General features: G+C 39.7%; 1 protein-coding gene across 2 annotated transcripts in view; it reads left to right on the plus strand.

Moving 5' to 3' along the window:
- DUSP16 (dual specificity phosphatase 16) overlaps positions 1–26211 on the plus strand; it is a 94630-nt gene that overhangs the window by 50652 nt on the left and 17767 nt on the right. For both annotated transcript variants that reach the window (XM_072653917.1, XM_072653918.1), the window contains exon 4: positions 24493–24656. In XM_072653917.1, the coding sequence (XP_072510018.1) occupies positions 24493–24656 (164 nt within the window). The remainder of the gene's footprint in view (positions 1–24492; positions 24657–26211) is intronic.

A 26211-nucleotide genomic window follows, 5' to 3' on the forward strand; every position in this document is an offset into this window, starting at 1 on the left:
CAGAGACACCAAGTCTTCCAGGAGGGATGTGCACACCTACCATAGTTCTTCTGAAAGCTGTGGGAAAACTAATTTTTGTCATAGATGTTCTGTTAAAAAAAAAATTGTTTTCTTGTAATGACCAAGTTTGGACCTGGAGAAAAATTGAGAAAATATATCTCCCTTCTTTGCACAGGTCGGTACTATGCATGGATATGAAGTATTGCACATCCTTTCAGGCATGGTTGATGTATTAATTGTTGATGATAACCTGCTTTTTAAAAACCTTTGTTACAAGGGATGGCTCAGTGAGTAGGACATGTGTGTGATATATCCAGAAATCAATGTGATTAAAAACAAAAGATATAAAGAAAAGCAAGCTATTTTCAAAGCGATTTATTTATGCCTTCAAGGTATACTTTAAACCAATATGATTGCTTTATGTAAACTGAATATTGTCATTCGCCCAAATGGGTTCTTTTTGGCTCATCAGCTGTGTGCTGAAATATATAATAGCCGCATTGATCAAATTGAAGACCCCATGTTATCTGCTCCAAGCTATGTTCCTATACTCATAAATTTACTTCTACAATATGCTCTGAGACTCCGTCTCAGCTGCTCCATATTATAATACCTCACTCATGGTCTCCCAGCCATGGATCTGTACAGGTCTAAGAATACACTAAAAATCAGAAAATATTTTATATGTTTGTAGTTGAGAATAGATCCAAGGTAACTTTAATACCAGCTGTAGAAACAAAAGGGAAAGTATCCAGAGGAGGGTTGTGTGTCTGTCTCTGTGTGTTGTATGTCTGTGTGTCTATTTCTCCTATATAATTTTGAGGACTGATTTTCACTTTATTATATGGACTGACTTCGTGTGTGTGTGTTTCTCTTGTATAATTTTGAGGAACTGACTTTCTCACTTTATTTTATAGACTGATTCTTATTAAGCTTGGCCATTTACTACCTGTGTGACGCTAGGTGAGCCACTTAACTTCTGAGACCCAGTTTCCCCATCTATAATTGGACTAGACTGGGTTTAGACTGGATGAACTCTTAATTCCTTTCTCACTCTAAATCTGTGAGCCTGTAAACTGCCAAATACTCTCCATATTTCATGGAAGGACGGACTTCTTTGAGAAGAAGGATGGACTTCTTTGAGAAGAAGAATCTCCTTTCATCTACCTCCAAAACAGATTTCCATCCCTTTATGTAGGAGCACTGTCATCTTCACAGACATCATAACCACAGATCTTTTCCTGATACCCACAAAGACAATACGAGAATTAGATGTCCGGAGACCAATCACCCAGAGTTCTGATGAGAGGTCTGATCGGTTGAGCTCGTTCCTTGTTGCACATGTAAATTTTGATTCTTTGGAGACTGAGGCTCCAGGATGACATGGTGGGTAGAGGGCTGGGGTTGGAGCTCAGAAGACCCGAGTTTGAATCCTGCCTCACCAATTTACTAGCCATGTGAACCTAGGCAATCATATAACTTCTCTCAGTCTCAGTTATCTCATCTGAAAGAGAGTACCTACCTCACAGAGTTGCTGTAGGGATCAAATGAGGTGATACATAAATTATATAGGTGATACATGCACACACATTATATATTATATATATATGTGTATATATATATATGTATATATAAACTTTGCAAACCTCAAAGTGGTATATAAATGTTAAACATCATAGTTTTTTAAGTATTTCATAATTCAAAAGAATTTATATTTTAAAGATGTTTTTCTTGTTTCTGGAAGCAGCTGGGGATGGTTATAAAGAAAACTGCACAATTTCTTAGATGTAATCCACCCAGTCTCTTATTATTCAAATTAGTAAAATGCTTTGCAAACCTTAACTTGCTATACTAATCCTAGCTATTCTGAGGCCAGCATGTTGCCTGCCTATCTGTAGAACTTGTCCAAGTTGGTTGGTCCATTCAGATTTATATCAAAGTCTAGACAGTCTCCAAAGGCAGTACTGTGGACTCCAGTGGGTGTATGTTGGACCCTGAGATCACTGCTAACTGGACTCTCACTGGTAAGGTGCTTGAGTACCTTTGCTTAGACCCCAATTCTAAACTCACATTGCTTTTTAAAAATCACATTTTTCCCTAGCCTCAAAACACTGTCTCAGGCAGTTTCTGTCCAGCCCATGGACAGCCTGCCGTAGCAAAACCTTTATCTCTCTTCCTGATACAATAGCCAGCTACACCTATAGGATTAATTAGTTTGAACCAGTTGTGTACTGGTTGAACTGGCTGTGTCCTGGTTCATAAAGACATTTACTACTCACTGACCAATCATATGTATCACACATTCTCCCTCATTTTTATCTCTTCTAACAAAACATAGATGAGAGCAGTCTGGGCATTACTTAGTCCTGACGGTTAGTTGACTTTTCAGTGATGTTGCAGGCCTAAAACCATACCTCCATGTAGACCCCCTCCACCCCCTTGGGCTATTTCCCGATGAACTCTGGGTAATATACCTGCACAGTAGATACCAAAAGTGTATGTTCCTTTAAGAACTAATCTTTTCTTAACTACTCCCTAATCCCTCCCTGAATCACCTAGGCAGCATGTTTGGCACATGTCTTACAATAGAATATACTATATAAACTTTAACTGTTCCCCTCTAAGATTGCAGGTTCCCTAAAAACTCTTGCCCTCTGAAAAGCGTAGTAGATCTTTACCACCTTGACCTCAAGAATGCTTGAGTCCATGAATTCTTTTCCAGATGACCCAAGCAGGCAACTCCAGTCTTGGGGTTCCTTTATCTTTTCAGTTCTCATCACCACCACCGCAGCTAGTCAGGGCCATTGGGAACATCTACCCTGCCCAGAACCTACAATGATTCCCTGTCCCCGAGATCACCTTGTAGCTGTGGCAGAAATTAGGCTGCATCCTGTGGGGCACTGACCAATGAGTAAGAGTTCTGTTGTTTGTTGTTTAGTCAAGTCTGTTCGTTTTTATCAGTGGTGTCTGACTCTCTGTGACCTCACTTGGAGTTTTCTTAGCAAAGATACTGAAGTGGTTTACCATATCCTTCTCCAGCCCATTTTATAGATGAGGAAACTGAGGCAAACATGGTTAAATGACTTGTCCTGGGGTCACATAGCCAATAAGTGAATGAGACAGGATTTGAACTCAAGAAGATGAGTCTTCCTGACTCCAAGCCCAGTGCTCTATCCACTGTGCCACCTAGCTGCCCATTTTTAGAATATACAAGTTTTCAATTTTGAATCATGCCTGATGTTACCAAAGGCAATGGAAAAGCATGTGTTAGGTATAAATAGGCTTTCGTGTGTTTTCAGTGACAACTTGCAAACAAAAAATGACATGAAGACTATCCAAGAGATGTATGATTGGAAATGAAGGTGAGTCAGTCATGGAGTGATAGAGCAGGATTAACAGATGAAGAGTAGCCTGAGACCTACACTGGTACCCACAGAAGGAGTAGATCTCCAGTGGAGGATGTGTGGGAAGACGTAGGTAGGAGTGTGTGTTCGTCCTTCATTCGTTGCCAAAGAAGACCATGCCATCAGAGAAATGATGACATGACTTGCACTTGACTTTGTTTTGAGTGAGGGAGGGCTATGCAGGTCACCAGCCTCACTTCTCCTCCACAGTCATCTGAATGCAGTGACCAAATATTAATCATGATGACTGAAGATGACCCAGGATGAGGCATTTGGGGTTAAGTGACTTGGCCAAGGTCACACAGCTAGTGAATGTCAAGTGTCTGAGGTGAGATTTAAACTCAGGTCCTCCTGACTCCTGCACTGGTGCTCTATCCACTGCACCACCTGGCTGCCCCACATAGGTAGGAGTAGCTTGAAATAGAAAGAGGGATGGATTGTGATCAACATATTTTTGGGGGGAAGGAGGTTGCTCAAATTGGTGCTAATAATAATAGCTAGCACTTGTTCAGGGCTTAAGGCTTGCAAAATGGTTTTTATTTGTTATCTTACTTGATCCTCAACAACCCTGTGAGGTTGGTGCTGTTATTGTCCCAGTTTTATAGATGAAGAAACTGAGACTGAAAGAGACTAAATTGTTGTATACATCCAAGGTTACATGACTAGTAAGTGTTTGAGGGAGGATTTGAACTCATATCTTTTGGATTCCAAATCCAGCATTTTACCTGTTGTACGAACTAACTGCCTCATCCATGAAAGTATTGTAGAATACAATTGATGTAATAAAATTGTTGGGAGAATCTTAGTTTTGAACTTTTTATTTTACTTCTTTAGAGGCAGCTATCGCAAATTGGATAAAGAGCTAGCCTTGGAGCCAGAAAGACCTGGGTTCATGTTGCATATCTGATGCAGTATTTACTGTGTGACCCTGGGCACATATATCTCTTCCCCTCTGATTATTCTGGGCAACTTTCTGAGTCACAGAGAAGGTACTAACTTGCATTGGTATAGGGACTTTCCTTACATGGGACCAATCTGTATTAATGAAATCACAAGTTTAATCCTGTTCCCTGTCCTATTAGAAAGTAAGGATTTAAAGCCAGTGCAGTTATTTGATTCCTAAATATTCAAGCCTTCAGTTTTCAAAGAACGAAGATTAATCATAAACATTTATGTAAAAACTGTTAAATTGATAGTAAGTAAGCTTGAATAACTTCTCTGTTCTCAAGTTCTCTGAAAAACAACTTTTTTATTTTATCCTGTTCGGTGAGAGTCTTCTGTCCCTTCCTTCCTTATTGGCAGAGAGAGAAGAGTTTTGTTTCATTTTGTTTTCTCCTTGGGCCGACGCTCATGCCTGCTGCTTACACTATGATCTCATCTTGTTTCCGTATCAGTTTAGCAAACTGTTTAAAAATCCCGAGCTAAGAGATGATTATAGTATCCAAATCCCTCTCCACTGATGGTGAGGCAGTAGACCGCTAGGGTGCAGAGGACCATTGTACTGCCAGAACTTTCTAAGATAATAATAAAGATTAATGAGCCCTTTTAGGCAGATGTGGTTAAAACTAGCTGACATCCAACATTATACTGCATATGGATTGTTCTCTGTTTCATATTGTTTCGTATGTGAAACCTTCTGTGGCATCTCCTGGTATCCAATTTGTAGGAAATATTCCTTTAAATGAGCAGACTCAGACATTTTCCTAAATGTACTCTGATTCTTGTCTGGAATCTTTACTTTATAGTATGTGTGACTGATTTAACAGCTTCTTAACCAGTCACCTACCTCTTCAGAGCAAACACCAAGCCCTGAACACACTGAGGCAATTTGGGCACAAGTTTATTTGTGATATCTCCATCTCAGCATCTCTTAATGACTAGCATTCCTTTCCTTTTCAGGGACAGTTGCAGCATCCATAAACAGACAGAAGCTTTCATCTGTTTACAATTATAAGGAGTATCTTTGACTGATCATGTCTCTGACCAGTCAAAGGCAGCCAGGTAGAATAGTGGATAGAGTGCTGGCCGTGGAGTCAGGAAGATTCATCTTCATGAGTTCAAATCTAGCCTCAGACACTTAGTAGCAGTGTGACCCTGGGCAAGTCACATAACCCTGTTTGCCTTAGTTTCCTTGGCTGTCAAATTAGCTGAAGAAGGAAATGGCAAACTGCTCCAGTATCTTTGCCAAGAAAACCCCAAATGGGGTCATGGAGTGTCACACACAACTGAAAAACAGCTAAATACATCTTTCCTTCAGAGAAGTGGGATAGATGGGAAGGCATGCTGTGAAAGATGTGTGTGGTAACTGCGGACAATCTATTCATGTGCCAAGATTGGGCCAATTAGATCACCTGCTAAGGAGTTAGGGCACAAGATCTCAAGTGTTCAAGTTGGTACTATCTTTTTGGGGTAGAAAAGTAAATGGATCAGAATGGAAAAAATAGCTAGAGGAAATAGCATGGTGTTTGGAGATGATCCGTGTTTAAGCCATCATTTTAAAAGCCTTCTTTGCTTTTGTTTTTATTTTGACATTAAGAACTTGTCTTTCCATAAGAAATTTCGTTGTTCTTTCATCATTTTCAGGCACGTCCAACTCTTTGTGACCCATCTAAGATTTTCTTGGTAACGATACTGGAGTGGTTTACCATTCTTTCTCCAGCTCATTTTACAGATGACGAAACTGAGGCAGACAGGGTAAATGACTTGCTCAGTCACACAACTAGTGTCTGAGGCTGAATTTGAACTCAGAAAGACGAGACTTCCTGACTCCAGGCCCTGCACTCTATCCACTATATTACCTAGTTGTTCACCAAATACTGAAACAGACTTCCTCACACAATATGTTCTCTTAAAACAGTTAAGAAAAACCATCTACTAATGTGATGGCATTTCTTCATTGCTTTTAGTAGGTAAAGTGTTCCTTTTGCGTAATTTGCATGTTAATTTACATTTGTAAAGTACTTTGAGATTCTTTAGGACAAAAGGTGCTAGATACATGAGATAGTCATTGTCTGCATGCAGGAAAAGTATGCTATAAATTGTAAAAATATAGAGGAAAAAAGAGGCACAAATGAAGAGCAGTTTAATAGAACAAAGAATAATGTACTTCATAGAATGAAAATAATACTTTATTATCAGGGTATTTGCATTTGATTCATAGTTTGCTATGGTCCAAAAAATCATTTCCAGATGCTAATCCTATTGGTAATATCTACTCCCGGATGTCCCACAGACATCAAAAACTCTATATATCTAGAATTGAACTTAGCATCTTTCCACCTCAGTCTGTACACCCCTCCCCAACTTTACTGTTTCTCTCAAAGGCATGATCACCTTTACAGTTGTACAGGTTTCTAACCTAAGGATGTTCTCACCTCCTTACTCTCATTCTCCCCCTCCATCAGTAAATCAGTTGCCAGGTCTTACAGATTCTATTTCTTCCACATCTTTTATATCTGCTTCTTTCTCATTATTTGCTCGTAACCCACCCTACTTCAGTCCCACATCACCTCTGGCCTGAACCACTACAATAACCTCCTAACTGGTCTTCCTGCATCCTGTTTCTCCTGTCTAATCCATCTTCCTCACAACTGTCAAATTTGATATCAACCAATCCATTAGCAAACATTTATTAAGTACCTATTATGTAGATACAAATATGCAAAAAAAAAAAAAAAAGACAGTCCCTGGCCCCAGTTGGTTTATAATCTAATGGGAGAAGACAGAACACAAAATGAAACAGGAGAATGGGCTTGGGAGGGAGGAGTCTTGGGGGAAGATACCATCATGTTTGGAGTGCGTGGCCCCAGCCCTCCAGTCAGAGTGGCTGAGGAAGTGATGAGGTGAGAAATCAAGGCTGATAAGGTCTTACAGGATGATGAGGTTACCCCAATGGGTACTCAACGTAGTGCATTTCTCACCTGGATATATCTAAACTATGACTCTCACCACATCCCTCTTCTGTTTGAGACATACTGGTGGCTTCCTGTTGCCTCTCTCAGAAAATAGACTCTTTCACTTGGCAATTAAGTCTTTCACAGTTTGGGTCTAGCATTTCTAGTTTGATTGTAATTATTCCTCCAGGCTGCAGCCAAATTGACTTAATTGCAGTTCCCCTGTACACACCTTCCCCCTGCCTAGAAGAGTGTTCTCTTCACCTTTGCTTTTCAGAGCTCCCTGCCTCCATTCCAGGCTCAGCTCAATGCTACTTGATTCAAGAGGCCATTCCTGATTTCCCCAGTTGACATTCCCTTGTCCTGCATCCTTTTCTTTCCCACCAAATCACTCTGTATTTATTTTGTATTTTCTGTTGTATCATTGTAGTATAGAATATAAGCTGCATGAGATCAAGAACTGTATTTTTGTACTTTTTATTTGTGTAAAAATACAAAAAATACTGTATTTTTATCTCCAGTACCTAACACAGTGCCTGACACATAGAAGGCATCTAATACTTATCGATTGATGAAAATGAGTTCCCAGATCCATTAAGATAGTCAAGTCATGTAGCAATTTATTTTGATGCATCTAGTGAGTAGGAAATCCTACCACAATATCAACAAGTCTAGTCTTGTTAGTCAAGTTAGTCAAGTCAAGTTAGTCAACTAGTCAAGTCTAGTTTAAAAGTTTTGAGAAACAGGAATTTGTTAAGTGATTTAAGACTTGGAAGTTTCTTTTGTATAAAAAGGGCAAACATAATATCTTATGGGAAAGTACCCAGTATCAAAATATGAAGTAAATGCCCTGAAGAAATTTAATGTTAGCTCATACTGGCCTTAAAATCATCCATTTGAGCCAACAAAAAGTGTATGGGGTGGGGGGGAATAAGCCAGTAACTTCATATTCAAGGGATGATGAAAGGACATGAACATACGTATGTTACACAAAGCCCAAATAAGTTGCCCCAAGAACTTGTTTTTCAATGGCAAGGAAAAAAAGAATTCCATGTAGTCATCAGTAGTTTGCTCTGTAAGCACTGTTCCATTATAGTAAACAAGCCTGTATTTCTTCCCAAAAGATAGTTGATGTAATTATCTATACAATGCTGTCTTAATGAGGAGAATAAATGCAGTTCTGTTTGGAAACTTTAACACTGTAGTGTGTTGCCAGACTTTTTTTTTTAATTGTCATTAATAATCCATGAGGTCAATTCCTTTCCCATTTTTATTGTGCCCCAAGAACTAACTCATAAAGTGCAGCAATTTGGTGAAATTAGTGTTTTCACCTTCAGTGTAAAACTTGTGTGATGGAAAAATGGCAAAGAGGAATGCCTGCACTGCAATGATCTTAGAGCTGGTGTTTACGTAGTCAGGGAAGGTATAATAGAGTTGTTGTGAACTTGATCCAGAAGTATTTATGTAGGTCACTTTAGATGGAAAGATACGGAGGGACTGAGTTGGAATAGGGAATATATACTTAAGAACAGGGAGTATTTCCTATTTGAATCCCCAACACTTAGCACATAGTAGGCTCTTAATAAATGTTTGCTTATTGATTGATTGTCACTGGCATATCTAAGGCAGGGGAAAGGAGTGAAAACATAGTACAGATGTGATAACCACAACAATGGCATTTATATAGTGGTTGAAGGTTTGCAAAACACTACAGATACCTCATTTTAGTGCTACTACTAGGTAGTTGCTGTTATCATCTCCATTTTACAGAAGAGGAAACCGAGGCATGTAGTGGTGAAATGACTTGCCCGCCTATCAAATGCCTGGGCCTGGGTTTGAACTCAAGTATTCCTGACTCCAAGCCCAGAACTCTGTCCATTGCACCCTCAAGCTGTCATTATGGGAAAAACATGAAAGTAGTGAGGGGTGGGAATTAAAGATTACCAGGAATTAAATAGGTTTAGGAGGAATCAGCTATAGGTAATGTAATACTAGTAAACTTTGAAACCCAAGATTTCATGGCAACCACGTAATTTATTTTAACCAAAGAGAAAAAATAGCCAAAGAAATTGAAATAAAAACCACAGATTGAATTAGCAATTCCAATGACTCTTCTCTCCTTTAAACAACTCCCTGGCTTCTTTAAATAGTCATAGTAAATGGGTTATAAATATTTATGCCTCATCTGTGGTTCAGAACCACAACTTTAGGTTTATAGAGATCAATTTAAATCTTAAAAGCATTAAAAAACCCCTCTGGCTAATAATTGCCCTACCTAGGGAAACCCTGGGGACATCTGATTTTGGCTTGCTTTTAGCTCTCCACCACAGGTCTTTAGTTCCCCTTCAAGTGTTGGTATTTTGTTTGTTGTCAAGTCATTTCAGTGGAGTCTGACTCTTCTGACCCCAGTTGGCAAAAAAACTGGAGTGGCTTGCCATTTACTTCTCCAGCTCATTTGAAAATTGAGGAAACTGAGGCAAACAGGATTAAGTGACTTGTCCAAGGTCGTACAGCTGCTAAGTGTCTGAGAATGGGTTTGAAATCAGGAAAAGGAGCCTTCCTGCTTCCAAGCCCAGTGCTCTATCCATTGTACCCCCTGGCTAAATTTAAACACAGAACAATTTTTTATCAAAATTATCATAAAGAACAGGAAAAAGACTCACTTGGAAATCTGGTTAGCAGAGGAATAGTTAGAAGCCCTCCTTTTGGGAGTGACATTCCTTAGGAGCCCAGTTGTGATCCCTACAAAACTCATGATACTAACAAGGCATATCACTGTCTCTTGTGCTATTTCTTGGCACTCGGTGCCAGTTAGGTATCACTTACCAATATGCATCTTTCCCTCCTCCCTTCAGTGTTGTGGTCTTATAGAAAGAGCACTGGATTTGAAGACAGAAAACCCTGGGTTTGAATCCCAAGTTTGCTGCTTCTCTCCTATGTGACCTTGGACAGCTCATGTTACCCTGTTTTCCTCAGCTCTAAAATAAAGGAATTGGGCTGCATGGTCTATGATGTCTCTTCCAGCTCCAAATCTGTGGCTTTTATTGAAACTAACTCGCTCATTTCTTTATTCCATCTGCAGATCTAGGCTTGGTCCACTTGACCACTCCTGTTGCTCAAGGTCACAAAACCCAGAAGCTGCTCCTTTTTCCTGTTGGATGACATTTCAGGCCTATAGCTTAAAGGATCAAGATGCTATACCTACAGATTAGTCCCTAAGAAATAACAAATAATGTTACAAGACTGATGATGATTTACTAAGAATTTATTTGTAAATTGTACCAGCACAGCTCACTTTTATGGCCTTCCCAACCAAGGCAAAAACGTTCTCCCATTTTATTCTTCTATTACATCATTATTCAACTTATACTCCATTGTCGGATTAACGATCTTAAAATGTCATTTTCATAATGTCACTGACCCAAGGATTTATAGTGACTCTTTATTGCCTACCCCATCAATTCCAAGTTCCTTTCCTGACTTTGGGCAGCTAGGTGGCACAGTGGATAGAGTGCTGGGCCTGGAGTCTGGAAGACTCCTTTTCCTGAGTTCAAAGCCAGCCTCAGATTGGAAGTAACTCTGGCCCAGTGGCTAGCCTGTCTATTTGTCTGTCTCTGTCTGTCTGTCTCTTTATCTGTTTGTCTCTTTCCCTCTCTTTAATTAATTCCTCTAGAATTTCTATTTTAAGGCAGATGCCTGGATCAACAATGTCTTTTTTTTCTTTCTATAACATAGTATAATAAAAAAGATGGGTCTTCATCAGGGCCTTAGCTTCCAGTGCAGTCCATCCTCCGTACAGCACAGCCAGGAGAGGGATTTCCCTAAATCTCAGATCTGACCATGTCACCCTTCCTCCCACTCACTAAACTCCAGTGGCTCTTTCTTTCTTCCTTTAGGATCTAATATAAATTCCTCTATTTGGCATTTGAATTCTTTACAGCCTGGCCCTATCCTGCCTTTCCAGCCTTCTTTACCCACTCCTCCCTTCCATGTACTACTTCATGGGCCAGCCTTATTCTTCCTCAAAGTATGGTTCCCATCTCCTGTTGCTGTGCCTTCGGCCGACCCCTACATCAGAAATGCTTTCCCTCCGTCCTTTCTTAAATCTGTCTTGTCCTTCAAGCCTCAGCTCCAGCACCCTCTTCTGCTTGGGGCCTTTCCTGGTTCCCCACTGCTCCAACCTCCCTTTGTATTATTTTTGTATGCACTTCATATATACCTAAAATAAACATGTTGTCTCCTCCATCAGAATGTAAATTGCTTGAATTCAGAAGCTGTTTTGCCATGGTCTTTGTACCCTCAGTGCCTAGCACAGGGCTAGGCACCCAGTGAAGTGCCTGCTTGATAACAAGCTAATGGGAGAATATAATTCATTCATAGGTAAGTCTTAGCAAGTTCTATCTAATAGATAGGCAGTCTCTTCTATTCTGCTGTTGTATATGCAAATGTGCATTCTAGTTTGTTTTTTGTTAAGTCGAGGCTAAAAATAAAAACTAATTTTTAAAAAGGAAAGAGTGATGGAGCAAAAGTAGATCGAGGTTAAATTCTTTATTAACATTTCTGGTGAGAAGGATAAATAAATCACCTTATTTTCTCTGCTAACCAGAGTGTATATGTATCTTTTTTAGCTGGATTTCTGGAGGTTTGACTGTAGTTTATATTTTGTCCCTGCATCCTGCTGACTTCCTCTGATGGAATCTACAGAAGTCAGGGTGCATCTTTTGGTGTGAGCGTATGAAAACATACAGTGGATAGACCACCACGCCTGGACTCAGGAAGACGAGAGTTCAGATCTGGCACTAGATACTGGCTAGCGGTACAATCCTCAGCAAGTCATTTAACTCTGGTTGCGTCACTTTATTCATCTGGGGTTAATAATAGCACTTTGCTCCCAGAGTTGTTGTGAGGATGAAATAAGATAATACCTGTTAAGTGCTTAGCAAAGTGCCTGGTACGTAGTGTTATGGAAATGTTAGCTACTGCTACTATTTTTTAATCTCTCCTTGCCTCGATTTCCTTTTCTGTAAAATAAGGGTAATACCTCTTAGGTTGCAGTGGGGATCAGATGAGGTCATGATTATAAAGCAACCATTAGTCCAGCATGTGACACATAGTAGGCACTTTATGAATGTTAGCTATTATTTTTATTAATTTCCCTAAGAAAACAAACAACTGCAACAGGCATGGTCTTGTAAAAGAACACTTGATCTGGAGACAGGGGCCTGGTTTTGAATGCAGGCTCAGACCTTGCTGTAAATAGTAATTACAATAACCATTTGCATTACTCTCCAGGGGACGTTGGACAAGTTCTCCCTGGGCCTCAGATTTCTCATCTCTGGAATGAGGGCACCAGGCCGGATGATCTCTTTCAGTTTTACATCTTGTGGTCCAGTGACATTGTTTTAGTGGATATTACCATTCATAGATCTCCAGGGAAGGCACATACTGTTTGGCCCAAGTGTCTAGCTGGCATATAAGGGGAATTTAGGGCAAGTGAGGGGTAAATTCAGTGTGGGGGGAGTTTTGTCATCATTTAAGCAGCTGTTTAGTACCTTGACATGGAAAACAGTGGATTATAAAGCATGACATAATACTGGAATTATCCAATTATAGATTTAGAACTGGAAGTGACCTTAGAAATCATTGAATCTAATCTCCTCATTTTAGAGGTGATGAGAAGCCCAGTACTTTGCCCAAGGTCACAGAGATTTACAAATTTAAGTTTGCAATTTTCAAAGCAGAACCAAAATTCAAGCAATCAGATCTTCTGACCACCACTGTCTGACTTCCCTGAGTCTCAGTCTCTCATCTTTAAAATAAGGGATTTGGATTAGATGGCTTCTCATTTCCCTCCCAGTTCTAAGTGTGTGACCCTGTGATTCTGGGGCTCCATATCCATCATTCTTTCCACAGAACCATCTTCCTGTGATTCCAAATCCAATGTTGTTTCAACTTCAGGAATGCCGGTGATGAGTTCTTTCTGGAATAGAAACTAATTTGGGGTTGTTACGGCAGAGAGTTATGGTCTGGTCCAAGAAAATTATTCTGCATTCTAAATTATAAATTTTTATATAAGTGAATATATAAAAAATATTCTATTATAAATTCTGAACAAATTGCCTCAATCTGCTTGTCAGAAGAGCTAAATGTTGTTTGTCTAGGAGGGGGATGGGAGTATATTTGAGAGGCAGATAAAAATTCAGTGGAGCTGCAGCTATTTAAATAGGCAGTCTCATTGGCAAATGATTAACAGAATGCGCCATGAGATACATATAGCAATAAATGAAAGGTCAGTGAATGGAAAAAAATCGTCATTGAAGGAGGATGTCCTAAGAATGGAACATTGTCATGGATAAAGATCAAGGAAAATGTAGTTAGTTATTCCTGAGATAGTGTCTTTCCTAGGAAGTTACATCAGTCCATTGCGAGGGGCATTTAAAGGTAGACTTTGAACACTCACTGAGGCTTGGTGTAGAAAACAGTGGTGCCCTGATTCCTTCAGAATGTTAGGTTACCTAACATTATTTCAGATATTACACCATTTTTTGACTAAGTAAAATTTTCCTTAAAACTTTTTTCATTAAGATTTCGAGAAAATAACATTCATTTCAGTTTTGTCCTTGTAAACCTATTTGAATTTCATTTCTTCCAAAAGTAATAATGTCTAGTAGAGGGAATTAAAAAAAAAATCCACCTCCTTTCAGGCCTGACACTGACTTACAGTTAGGTAGTACAGTAGATTGATCACTGTTCTTGGAGTCAGGACCTGAGTTCAAATGTGGCCTCAGACATCTACTAGCTGTGTCACTCATCCTCTGTTTGCCACAATTTCTTCATCTGTCAAATGGGAATAATAATAGCACCTGCTTCCCGGGGCTGTTGTTAGGATCAAATGACAGTAATCATTTTAGGGCATTTAGCACAGTGCCTGGCACATAGCACTGTATAAATATTAGCTATCATAATTATTGTTGTGTTATATTTCTGTAAGGTACTTTGTAAACCTTGAAACACTATATATAATATGAATATGTATATGTATATATGCTAGCTATTATTACAAATAAGCTAGGCAACCCACAAAAAAATTGATTGTCTGTAAACCTGAGTCCACTGATGAATTGTCTTTGTCATTAATTTTAAGTACCCCTGGTCAGAGACCCCGTAGAGTTCCCTCATGTGTCTAATATTTACAGACCTGGTAGAAAGCCAAAACTTTGGGGAGGATGGCATATGAGTTTCTCAAGTCTTTGAAAAAGGGGAAGACATTTTTAGGAATTTCTCCATTCTGCACCCAAGTAGGGAATTCCAGAAACTTAAAAATTGAAAGAGACCATCTCATCCAGCGTGCACCTGACCAAAATGACTTTTATATGCTCCCCAAGGCTGCGTTTGAAGGCCTTCAGTGAGGAGGAATCCATTGCCCCCTCAGGAACCCTTTTTAGCTTTGGGATCGGGAGACCTGATTATTAAATTCTGTTTCTTTTAATTCTTGCCTCCCTTGGGTCAAGCAGAAAAAGTCTGCCCAATTCTTCTATTTCACAGTCTTAACAGCCCCAGGTACTTCAACTGATTGTCATATGTTCCAGTCTCCTTTCCATCTTCATTGTCATCTTCTCAATATTTTCCACCTTATTTAACTATGACCTTCCTTTTTTTAAAAGAATCATTATAAGATTTATTTTTAAAGTTGACCATGATAGTACCCAGAGTGGTTTGCTTATCTGTATCCCCATCTACAACTTTTTCTTGTGCTTGTCTGTGTATTTTTTAATGTTGCATTCATAGGCAGGGTAAGAAGGTAGATTATAAAGTGACCAAAGTGAGTGTGCCAGCTAGATTTAATGAGGGCTGGCGTGCCAAGTTCTGCATTTTGTTTGGACACAACATACTTTTCCCAACAAACACCCAAACAATACCCCACCCCCACCCCAACCACCAAATTCATTCTCTGAAAACAGTTTTAACAAAGGTACTTAACAGAGTGAGTATGACTAATGTCACTTCTCACTTTCCATTTTGCTGTTTACCAACTATTAACAGATAGGAAGGATGTGTGCTTTAACTTTGATGGTATCATACAGTAATTGTTCCTTGTAGTAGACCTGAGTTTTGTTGGCTCTCCTGGAGCTGTTTTCATAGGAACTATTTTCAGTCCTTGTCTCCCTGTTGTATCTGTGAAGCTGAATTTTGGAAGCACATACATAACTTTACATTTATCCATATTAGAAGATGTAGACGAACTGATGAAAAGTGAAGAAAGCAGATCAGGCAAACAGCAAACATAATTACCACAACAGTGTCAGTGGGGAGGATAGAAGTAACAAAATAATGGAATGGAATGGGATGGAAAATAATGAAATGGAATGCATCAAAACTGTAAGGGCAAGCCTTGGGCCCAAAGAAGAGCTTGGCCATCCTTCCACTAACACTGTGTAGAATATCAGACCTATTTGATAGGTTGTTTAGTTTTGTTGAATGTTTGTTTCCCCCTCTCTTTTTATAAGGGATAGTTTTCTGGGAGACTGAGGGAGGAGGGATGCCTTGGGAGCTGCAGGTGATGAAAACAGCAGATTTCTTGACTTGTAAGATGGCAATATGAAAGGTCAGAGAGAGGCCCGTTTGTCCCCTAATAAATATTGGGAAAAGACTCTAGAAAGACCAAAGACAAAGAAAACTTAAAAGAACTGGCAAATGCCTCCAAACAGTCCAGAGTGGCACAAAAAGATATCCAGAAGCCAGCATAGACCAGTAGAGGGATCTCTTCTGGCAAGGCAGCATGAGCATAGATATTTCTGGAAGCTTGCAGAGTATGCGAGGAGAGTGGTGAAGTCAGCTCAACTCCTATAGCTGGATGGGGATGGGATAGAGCCACCCCAGGGAAGTTATCGTGAGCCCAGGTAAGTGACTGAGAAGCTGCTAGAGGCAGGTGTCCCAGGGAAGCCAAAACATACTTCACAAATGGACCTAAGACTAGGCAGTGCTTTAAACAGAGGCCTTGCAAGACAGCACCAGCCTGCAGAATGGATGCCTGAGATAGAATCACTCCTGATGGGTCAATGTCTATGGAGACAGGGCAAAAAAAATAGTCAAAAGAAATCTAGAAAGGTTTGAGCAGTGGAAAGGAGCCAAATGAAATGCTCCCATTCTAATGGGGGAAAGAAATAAATTTTCCTTCAGAGTCATAGTATTCTAAAAAGTTAGAGGAGGTAGTAAGACCAACCTTTGCCTGTTTTGTTGATTGATTAACTTTGTTGGTTTTGTGAGAGGAAAAAAAAACGTAAGGAGGAACATATTATTTCGTATACATGGGACATGTCAGAAGAATGGTGGTTACTTCTCAACCATCATTCTCAGAAACCATATGCTGGAGTTGTTTAAATAAACACTCCCCTCTCCAGAATTTTCTCCATGGGACCCCTATTATCCTGGTGGATGATTTCCTGACCCACTATTCCTTTTTTTTGGAGAGGGAAAGCAAGGCAATTGGGGTTAAGTGACTTACCCAAGGTCACACAGTTAGTAAGTTTGAAGTGTCTGACGTCTGGATTTGATCTCAGGTCCTCCTGACTCCAGGGCTGGTGCTTTATTCATCGTGCCACCTAACTGCTCCCTGGCCCTTTATTTCAGTCAGACTTAGCTTCAGTCATGCATTATGTTACTCTCTCTTCATTTACCATCTTCTGAACAGCTTTACCAGGAGCCTTGCTGCTATGTACTTACCCATTTCCCTATTCTCTATTTCCGGAACCCTTATCAAATTGAAAGTGGCATCGTTTCTAGAAAAAGTATATCAATCTACTCTCATATGGCCCCACTCACTATTCCTACAACATTTTGGACCTCCTGCCTCCCTCCTCTTCCCCCCCAACACCACTAACTCCCTTCTGTTAGAAGGTAAACTCTTTTAAAACCAAGCCTTAGTGTTTATCCCTAGGCATTTAGCACAGTGTCTATCGCAAGTAAGTGCTTAATAAAAACTTGTTGATTGACTGACTAGCAGGGACCATCTTTGCTTTGTTTTATATCTACAGTGCTTGGCCCCTAGTATATGCTAAGTAAATGCTTTTTCTTTCTTTCATCCAAGAATATGCAAATAAATCTGCTTGCAACTACCAAGTTGAAACTACTTGGGTTGTTACTTCTCTTTTTTCATTTGTAACTTTCTTCTGCCTTTTCTTTTACTGAGTTTTAAAAAGAGGTTGTCTTGTGAAATCTTTTGGAGCCAGTTAGGAAATGATGAAAAAAATGTGTTGGGAGAAGACATCAAAGACATAGAATTGGAAAAGTTAAATACCAAACAAATTAAATTAAGTTATAATTGAAGGAGCTGAGATCTGACTGTGGGATTTATGAAAAGGGCCAGGCAGAAGCTGGGAAAGTTTGCTCACTTAATTGATTCTAAGACAGCCAGTCAGTGCTCAAGGAGGAATCTTAACACTTTAGTACAAAAAATCAGCTTCATAAACACAGGATGAGGTAGGCATGGTTGGAGAGCCATTCGTTTGAAAAAAGATTTGGGGATTTTAGCATATTAAAAGTTCAGGTTAAATCAACTTTGTGACATAATTAGTTAGCATTTATATCATGATAGCTAGCTAATGTCTGTGTAATCCCTTAAGGTTTGCAAAGTGCCTTACATATGTCATCATTTAGGATCCTCACAACAACTCTACAAGATAAGTGCTGTTATTCCCATTGTACAGAGGAGGAAACCGAGGCCATGAGAGATGACGATGTCTAGGGTCATACAGCTATTAAATGGCTGAGGTAAGATTTGAAGTCTTTTCCTCCTGTCTTCCAAGCCCAGAAGTCTGTTCACTCTACCACCCAGCTGCCCATAAATATGGCAGCCCAGAACAGCCTGTGCAGACTCGTGCAGCTGGGTGGTAAAGTCCCTCTGTGCTCTGGGCCTTGCAGTTTAAGAAGGACATGGAGAAACTTTGAAGTATTCATAGTGGGGCAACCAGGGTGGATGGTGAAGGATATGAATTTCATTGGAGTATCCTTGGAAGGAACTGGTGATGTTCAGTGGAAAAATAGAAGATTCTGGGGGAGCATGAGAGCTTATCAGGTATTTGAAGGCCTGTCATGTGAAGGAGTGATTAGGTTTGTTTTGTTTGACTTTAGAGGGCAGAACCCTGGAGCAAAGAGGCCAGTTTGGGCTTGATATCCAGAAGAAAATTCCTAACAATTAGAGCTGTCCAGAAGTGGAATGGGCTACTGAGAGAAAGGGAGGGAGTGCTCCTCCTTCCTATAGGTCTTTGGGTGGAGGTTGGATGACCATTGGTGAAGTATGTGGCAGTGGGAAAATTTCTTTTGTGTATAGTTTGGACTAAGACGGCCACTGAGGTCCCTTAAACTATCAAATTCTGTGATTTTGTGAACTACTCACCTTTGGAATGGTTGAGCATACGTTAAACACTTCTGTTCATAGAACTGTGGTAGGCACAGAGGGGAAGATCTAAAAATGGTGTCATTTTAGATAAGACTCGTCAGTTGAGTACTAAGGCCCAGACAGAGATAACACACTCTGTAGGATTGAGAGCTGGATGAGATCTTGTCTCATAGGTAGAGAAACCTGAGCACAGAAAAGTTGAGATGATTTACACAAGACCATTCATTTGCCCTGCTAGGATCTGAACTCTCCTTCTTATGCTACACAAATTCCAAAAGGGAAAAACTTGTTACTGACTGAGGTGGGGTTGTGTTGGTCTGTATGAATTTGATGAGGAGAGGAATTGGGGAAAGTTTCGTAGGAGAGATAGCATTTAAATAGCTCTTTAAGTGATCAAAAGGAATTCACCAGGAGAAAAAGGAAGGATTCCAGGCATTGTAGAAAACATAGAATATTCAGAGTTTGTGGCTATCAGGAATTCATTTGGGCTACATCTGGTGAATTGAATCCTTAGTTTTACTTCATATTTGTTACATATATAGAACCACAACAAAAGTATTTCTTAGATTCTCTACTAAGTGCTAGCAATTGCACCAGGTATTGAAGACTGAAAGGCAAAATGAAACTGGTTCTTCTCTCTCTCTTTCCCCGCCAAGAACTTACATTCTGTTGGGTAGATTTGTTATTTATTGTTTGGTCACTTTTCCCTTGTGTCTGACTCTTGGTGACTCAGTTTGAGGTTTTCTTGACAGAGGTAGTAGAAAGTTTTGTCATTTCCTTCTCCAGCTCATTTTACAGATGAGGAACTGAGGCTGACAGAGTCAAGTGACTTGCTCAGCTAGTAAGTGTCAGAAGTTGGATTTGAACTCATGAAGATGAATCTTTGTGACTCCAGGCATGTCACTTTGTCCATTGTGAGATAACATGCAATCAGTAAGCACATATAAAATAAATAAAGCATAATTTGGAGGAGGGAGGGCACTAACAGGTAGGGGTGATCAGGAAAAGCTTCATGGAAAAGGTGTAGTTCGAGCAGTTTTAAAGGAAGTGAGGAATTCCAAGAATTAGAGGCAAGGGAGGATGCGTTCCAGGTGTGAGAGGATAACCGGTACAGAGGTTTATATACAGCAGATGGGATATCATGTGTGAGCATCAGTCAGTCATTAAACATCGATGAAGCACCAGCCCATTATGCACCAGGCACTGTACAGAGGGCCAGGGATATGAAAAGAGGCATAGGACAGTCCCTGTCCTCAAGGAACTTAAAATATACGGGAGACAACATGTGAGCAAATATATGGAAAGCAAGTGTATTCTTTCTCTTCTGTCTCTAATATATGTGTGTATATATCTATGTATGTGTGTGTGTGTGTATATACATATATATGTGTATGTGTACACACATAGATATATATACACATGTATATGCGTGTGTATATATATGTGTATATATATTTATGAAACAAAGATAAATAGGAAATAATTAATAGAGAGAAGGTCCTAGAATTAAGAAGAATTGACTGGGGAAGTTTTCCTATAGAAGGTAAGATTTTCTTTGGACTTAAAGGAAGCCCGGGAGGTCAGTAATTGGATTAAGGCAAGGAGAGTGTCCCAGGCACAAGGGGACAGCCAAGGCAGAGGATCAGATATAGCCAATGGAACGTCATGTCATATGTGAGCAACCTAGCAAACAGAGAGGCCAGTTTGGCTGGACTAGAACATGTACAAAAGGGAGTGATAATATATGAGGATAATAGATGGAGGATGGAAAAGGATGTCGAGGCAGGTTGTGATAGGCTTTAAAATCTAAACAAAGGAATTTCTATTTGAATGGAGAGTCATTGGACTTCATTGAGGTCAGACCTGCACCTGAAGAAAATCACATTTGACAAGTGTGAATAGGGTGGAATGGATTGGGGAGAGTTTGTAGTAGTACTAACATTAATACTCTTTACAAACTGATGAGCTCTAGCTGCCTTGTGCTTCAGAGAGAATCTGAGAATCTCACAGGTGACACAGTTTGTCAGCAGAATTGTCCAATCTACAATTTTACACATAATAAAAATCACATTCATATGGTACTTTAAGGTCTGCAAAGCACTTTCATAACAGCCCTCTCAGGTCATAGTACAAATGTTATTCTTATTTAGAAGACAGGGAAACTGATGCTTGCCTAGCCAATAAGTGTGTGAAGCAAGGTTTCTGACAGTAAATGTAGAGCTCTATCCATTATACAGTATTGCCTTTCAAGAGGAAAATCAAGCCCATTTCTGTATACCTTATTTCCAGAAGAGCATACTTTGTGTAAACTAGGCTAACAAGTCAGAATCGACTGCTAGACGCTTATTTGGTTGTATGGTATCTGCCCAGCTGAGGTGTGGGTTTACACACCTACATTAATAATGTGGCTAGTACTGAACCACTTTTGTCACTGTTTTCCAGGAATGTGAATTGAATGTTGTGTTATTTAGTATGTCAAACATATTAAGGAAAGGGGTTCCTAATTATGAAGACTAGCAGACTGCATCCCTTGGAGAGGAGAAGATCCAAACTTTTATGGGATAAATAGCACCTAATTTCTGAGGAATGCTTTCAGAAAACACAATGAAAAGGCATAGCTTTTCTGATCATTCGCCATATAACTCACATATTTATGGTTTAGACTTTTCAGAACATAATGTTACATCCAGAAACTCAAGGAAGACCTTGCCCACCTTTATCATCTGATATAGCTGAGAATGCTTCTGAAATATAGTTTATTTTCTTAGCAGTCAGCTATGGTATTTAGTGAGCTGGCATCGTTAGCTCTTCTTGGTAGATGAGGAACAAAACAAGCCCCAGAACACTTCCTAACCAAGGTCACATAGCAGATCACTTCAGAGACTGAATTAGAAAGATTTCCATTTTCCTGCTTTCTAGTCTGCAAACCTTCCCAGAAGGCTACTGTGTACTTTTAAATAATTAGGATCTGTCAACACTCTTCTGAAGTACCTTGCAATGTGAATACAAGAGCAAGGTATCAGTGGTGATTATGGTAATCTTGACGGACTGCCAGGGGAATCCCAAATACTTAACTTTCTGTTTTCTTCTGTCTTCCCACTCCTTTCCCCTCCACACACTCTCTTTAGATTTGAGGGTGGAAACAAGTTTATGGAAGTAGGATCCAAGTATATCTACCTGCGTCTTTGAAATATGAAATTTAATGTTATAGTGGGGAAATTTTTGTTTTCTAGAACTAGATTTTATTCACATTTTCTTCTGAAGAAGCAACAGAATTGGCTATAAATTCAGATTGTGTGTGTGTGTGTGTATGTGTGTATGTGATTTTAGCTTCATTACTTGCTTTTGATTTTTGACTCTACTTAGGGTTTCCTCTTGATCCCATAAAAAAATATGATTAGAGGGAAAGGAGAGTAAGTATGTAAGTCGGGAGTATTATAGAGGGACTTCCTGCCAGTATGGTCCCCTGAACTGAAGGCAGGCTGAGTGGTTACCCACCTATATCTACTCTGGTAAAACCTTAAAGTTCTCATCAGACCAAATAACCAACAAGTGGTCTAATAAGGAACTTCAGCAAGGGACATTTTACACCCTAGCCCTACATAAACAGTCAGTGACAAGTCCAAAGGTAATAATAGGAGAGGTCCTATTTCCTTGTCCCTCACCCCAGTCCTTTCCCTCCTGCACTTAGTAGTAGGACCAGCCCACATTGTGCAGAATAGCTGGGTGACACAGTACTCAGGTCTGGACAGCCCAGATTCTAGGGTTTTGAGGTAATGTCAGACGTAACGTAATGTCCTGAGTACTCTGTCCTGAAATGCCAGAGAGAGCCCTGAAGGTGAGACCTAACCCTGGGAAGAGGAAATCATCACAGAAACCTAAGGGACGTGGAGTGAGATGAAGGAGGGCCAACCACCCCTTCTGAAGGTGCTGTCGTGGGTGGAGAATTACCTAGGCACCTAGCCCCAATGCAGAATCTAAAGATGAGGAAATTGAAGAAAACACCAACCGGTATTAAAATTTATTTAATATCTAATTCTGTAATATCTCTAAACTCAAATCACCCCTGTACCCTCCCCAAACCCCTATATTTCTACAAGGACTACATGAATACCTAGAATAAAAGTAGTCAGACATTTTTAAAAAATGAAATAAAAGCTTTTGAGAAAAGAATTGGAAGGAGAATAAGTACCCTAGAACAATTGTGGTAAACCTTACCCAAGAAATGAACTTCCTGAACCAAAATGAAATCATTGACTCCATGAGACAAACAAGAAATATTAGAACAAAATAAAAAAAAATGTAAGCTATTTGATATATATTTTTTAAAGTGACCAGGAAAATGAATCAAGGAGAGATCAGAGAGATCATTTAAGAATCCTTGGACTCTGAAAATGATCGTTTAACACCCCCCCCCCCTCCAAAAGCCTGGATGTTGTATTTATTTCCAGTAATCATAAATGCAGACTACCCAGGAAAATTAACAATAGGAAGAATCCAGAGCTACTATATTTAAAAACAAAATACTATATTTTTTCTAGTTATTAAAAGGATGGATAACATAGGGGAGTGAATAGTCACAAAGGAAATTAACTTCCTAATTCTGAAAGGTTGAAGAGGAAGAACTAAAATCTAAGACATTGCCTTGGATAGTCTTTTAGACAGTTGGGGAATGGCTGAACAAATTGAATACAGTAGAATATTATTAAAGTGTAAAAAAGGACACAAGAGGATTTTGGGGAATCTTGGGTAAGGTGGAGAGAGCAGAACCAGGAGGACAATTTATATAGAAAACAACATTGTAAAGGAAAGTATCTTTGAAAGACTTAAGAACTCTGGTTAAAGTAATGATCAACCATATCTTCGGAAGATCTATGACGATGCGTGTTACCCATCTTCTGACAGAAATGTGACATGCACAAAGTGCAGAGACGGAGACATACATTTTTGGAAATGGCCATTTTCCTTTGACTATGGTAATTTGTTACAAAGGTTTTCCACCTTCTTTTATTTTTCTTGGTCAATGATGGGTGCGAAGGTAACTATAGAGATGACCTTCAGAAAAGGAGGGCCATAGAACATTTATTAACACTAGAAGAACTGGAATTTAAGAACATCTCAAAGAACCAAGCTATGTCTGTCAGTTGATAAAGAAAAGAGAGATAGTGTGATAAACATTTCATTTCAAAGTAAAAAATTTTGCATTGACTGATGCACTTGGTCTTTTTAGTGTTTATTTAAAGTACGGGGGGGGAAAAAGAACAAATTCAAGACAAATAGGACAGTTTTGAAAGTAAAGGTAGACTATATCTGATTGATTATTTACCATCTCAGAGAGTGAGAGAGGAAAGGATAGAATTTGAAACTCAAAACTTAAAAAAAATTTTTTTTAATGGTTTTAGCATGTAATTTGGGGAAAAATTTTTTAGAAAGGTGGAATTTATTATGTACTTTTAAAAATTGTGTAGTGTGAAATGAGTCAGTTTCTTGTAGGATCCCCCTTTTTTGACATTCTGTGTGTATGGAAATGCCTTTTTTTGTGGGAGTTTGTTTAGTATAAAAAAAAAAGTCTGATACTGTCTTTCTTCATATACTTAAATGTAAACATGCTCGACCTGGTATCAGTTCACAGGTTAAATTTAGCAGCACTAGAAAAGGAAATAAATTCAGTAAATTAACTCTCATCTGTGATTTTTTTTCTTTTCAAAACAGTTTTAGTGTAATGGTTCCCAGAAGACAGACTTCACTTTTGTGCGTGGCATAACCATTGTATGACGAAACAAATGTTTGTTCCCAGGTGGGTTTGATGAATTCTCGCGTTGCTTCCCTGACCTCTGTGAAGGAAAATCTTCCTTAGTCCCTACCTGCATTTCCCAGCCCTGCCTACCTGTCACCAACACTGGGCCAACCCGAATTCTTCCGAATCTTTATCTTGGCTGCCAGCGAGATGTCCTCAACAAGGTGGGTACTTTGAGATTCTCCTTTGGTAGCTGTTAAAGACAATTTTTGGTCATTGACTTACTATTATAGGCAGCTAGGTGGTGCCAGGAGACTTGGGTTCAGATGCTGCCTTAGACACTTTCCTAGTTGTGTGACCCTGGCCAAGTCACTTAACCTCTCTCTGCTTCAGTTTTCTCATCTGTAAAATGAGGATGATAGTAGCCCCAGCCTCCCAGGGTTGCTGTAGGGATCAGGTGACGTAATAATTGTAAAGCAGTTAGCACCGCATCCGGCATATGGTAAGCTCTGCAGAAATGGGAGCGATCATTATCATTGACTGAAATTTCAGGGAGCTTCACAATGTATTCCTGAAACCCACAGAGGACATGTAGACACTCATGATTATTTTTCATGATCTTTTTGGGATGTTGGATCTTTTGATGTCATGTCAAGGTATAGGATAATTCCACCCTCTCAAGTTTAGTCGCGTTCTTTCAGTCCATTTTTTTCCCCCTGGAAGTAAATTGTACACCCTTTACTGCCATTTAAGAGGAGGAGGAGGACAAAGGGAAAGCCAGGCATTTAGCCGTTTTGCTGGAGTAGTTTTGCTTAAAGAGTGACACTTTCAAAAAGAAAAGAAAGTGCCACTTTTTTCTGCACCCTGCTAAGGGAATCTTTGTGCTAAAGAGAACTTGATACTGCTTTAGCCAGTGAAAGTAGTTGAAAAGCAGAGTAGTAGGAGAACTGTGAGGACTGGAACAGGAGAAGCTAGAGCAGTTTGCCTAGTGATTAGTGTGTGAAACAAACTATTTTCTAAAAAGATCACGGATGTTAAAACTTATAGTCCAGAGCAGCCAGTTGCTCTGGGATATGGTTTTCCCGACTTATATGTCTGTCTGTTAGGGGGTGTGAGAGTGTGTGTGTATGTGTGGGTGTGTGTGTGTGTGGGTGTGTGGGGGGTGTGTGGGTGTGTGTATGTATATATGTATGTATGTATAATATCACCTAGGTATTTTTTTTGCCTTCTCATTTAGTATTTTATGCCTAAGAGCCATTGGTGGTGTTATGACTGATTTTGTGTAAATGCGAAGCACATCACTGGGGGTAAAGGACCTACAGTGGTGAGGACTACTCTCCTGGAACCTGCGAGTTGAGTAGTAGCCACATGGTCCTTCCTGTGAGGACACCATCCCAGCCTATCAGGAATGAATACAGTTGGGCTAGGCAAGCCAGCCCTAGCTTAGGGAGAGAGACCCTGGAGGGGAGCTGGTGCCATGCTAGGGCTCCATATCTGTTGTCTCATTTGGTCATCTCTAGCTATCATGCCATTAGCATACATGTACCCCCATTCTGAAGCTTTAGGCTGCTGCTATAAACAGGCCAGATTTTCCCCAACCAAAATTCAGAAAAGGCTAGATTGATATCTTTCTCTTGTACTCTCTTAGTTTGCTTGGAAGACTCCTGATTCAAAGAAATAACATATTTATTGCAGAGCATTAAAAAGATACTCATAGAGATATTGTTTTTAAAAAATGCTGCTAAAAGTTGCCTACGTGGTCTGGGTCCACTACAGATT

This window comes from Notamacropus eugenii, chromosome 3 (assembly GCF_028372415.1).
Source record: "Notamacropus eugenii isolate mMacEug1 chromosome 3, mMacEug1.pri_v2, whole genome shotgun sequence".
NCBI lineage: Eukaryota > Metazoa > Chordata > Mammalia > Diprotodontia > Macropodidae > Notamacropus > Notamacropus eugenii.